The 1535-nt window shown below is 55.5% G+C and overlaps 1 protein-coding gene across 1 annotated transcript in view; it reads right to left on the reverse strand.

Annotated features, from left to right (window-relative positions):
- The window catches only part of SDK2 (sidekick cell adhesion molecule 2), a 98749-nt gene that overhangs the window by 92795 nt on the left and 4419 nt on the right, over positions 1–1535 (reverse strand). Inside the window, 1 exon segment of the mRNA XM_011362052.1 lies at positions 110–243. Coding sequence (XP_011360354.1) covers positions 110–243 — 134 coding nt within the window.

Below are 1535 nucleotides of genomic sequence, written 5' to 3' on the forward strand. Positions count from 1 at the left end.
GCCTCCCACCTCCACCGCCATTCCATCTTCCCTATGACCCCCCGGAGCCCCATTCCCAAGATTTAATGACACGCTCCGAGATGAGTCCCGGTGCCTGCCGCTTGCTTACTCTCCACGGCGAGAGTGATGGGCTGGCTGGTCTTGTTATCCCCGTTCTTGTCATTTACGGCCTGCACGTAGTAGCGGCCCGCGTCGGGAGCCACCGTCGACAGGATGACAAGGGTGTTCTCCAGAGTGATGGCTCTGGGAAGAGGAACAGGACAGGACTCAGCTGACGGGCTTGAGGAGCTCTCGGCATCCGGGGATGGGAGTGGGGACATGAAGCCAGTGGCCCCCCAGAGACCCTCCTCCGGCCCAGCTCTTCGAATCACTGACTGTCTGAACTCTAGCCACATTTCATTTGTAGAGAACACGCAACCAGCACTGGGGATCAGACCCCAATACAGCACATGCCCAGGGGTCCCTGGATGCTGTCACGTGCGGCTTCCCTGCCCCCACCCCAACCCTGGGCGAGGGGCCATTCCCACGAGGTCCCTCGGAATTCCGTCCTTTCCTCTGTTACAGCATCGATGGCCGTGTGTGGCTATCTCTGTGGATGCACCGGGAGCATCCAGACACTTGAAGGAATGTCCCTGAATGGAATGAATGAATGAGTGAATGAGTGAATGAATGATGAGCGATGATAGTGAATTTAGAAAGGAACACAACCATTCAGAATCAGAGCCTTATCTAAACCTGTCTGTTTCAGTTGATTCAAAGGCTATAGGTCGCCAGTAACACAGACTTCTGGGGTTCACGTCTCCTCCCAGCCCCCTCGGAAGCCGGTCAACAGACTGGACTGGCTGGGCCGGTTGAGAGGGAAAGAGAAGGCCAGCTGGGCCGCAGGAGGCAGACGCGGCCTCTCTGCTCCCAGTGTGGTTCCCTCCGCTGGGATCCACTCCACAGCCCCTCAGCACCCGGTCTGCAGACAGGAAGGAAGGGCTTGTGCCGGAGGGGAGAGGGGACCCCGTCCGATGTGAACGGGACACAGCGTGACCCACGCTGTCCCACCTGTCGTGTCCTTTCGCCCATTCTCCAGATGACAAACAAAACCATTAGTCTGTCGAGTCTGTCTCTGGATTTTAATGTGATGTGCCCGAGACAGCTGCTAAATATCCTTAATGTTAGTTTAACAAGGACAAATCCAGTTGAATTCTTTTCAAATTTTCCCATTAGGTAGATGTTACAGTGTTTTAAACAGGCTCTCAAACAAGCAGGCCCGCTAACGCCTCGCCAGCGCTCTCTCGCCCGGCTGCTGTCCCCTCTTTCCTGGTTTTGGAGGTTTGTCTGCAGTTTGGGGGAGTTCTCGGCAGACTCCTGGGAAGCAGGAAGGCGAAGCCCTCCCACCCCAATTCCCGGGCCCTCCAATGCTGTCTATTTGTTTTTCTTGGGAGCTCTTGTCACCTCCTGCTAACAAGGTGACAGGAGGTAGGACAGAGCGAGGGTAAATATTTAAAAAGCAACAAAACGGGGCAGAGATGGTGATCGCTTCCCAA

Source organism: Pteropus vampyrus, unplaced genomic scaffold (genome assembly GCF_000151845.1).
Source record: "Pteropus vampyrus isolate Shadow unplaced genomic scaffold, Pvam_2.0 Scaffold72, whole genome shotgun sequence".
Taxonomy (NCBI): domain Eukaryota; kingdom Metazoa; phylum Chordata; class Mammalia; order Chiroptera; family Pteropodidae; genus Pteropus; species Pteropus vampyrus.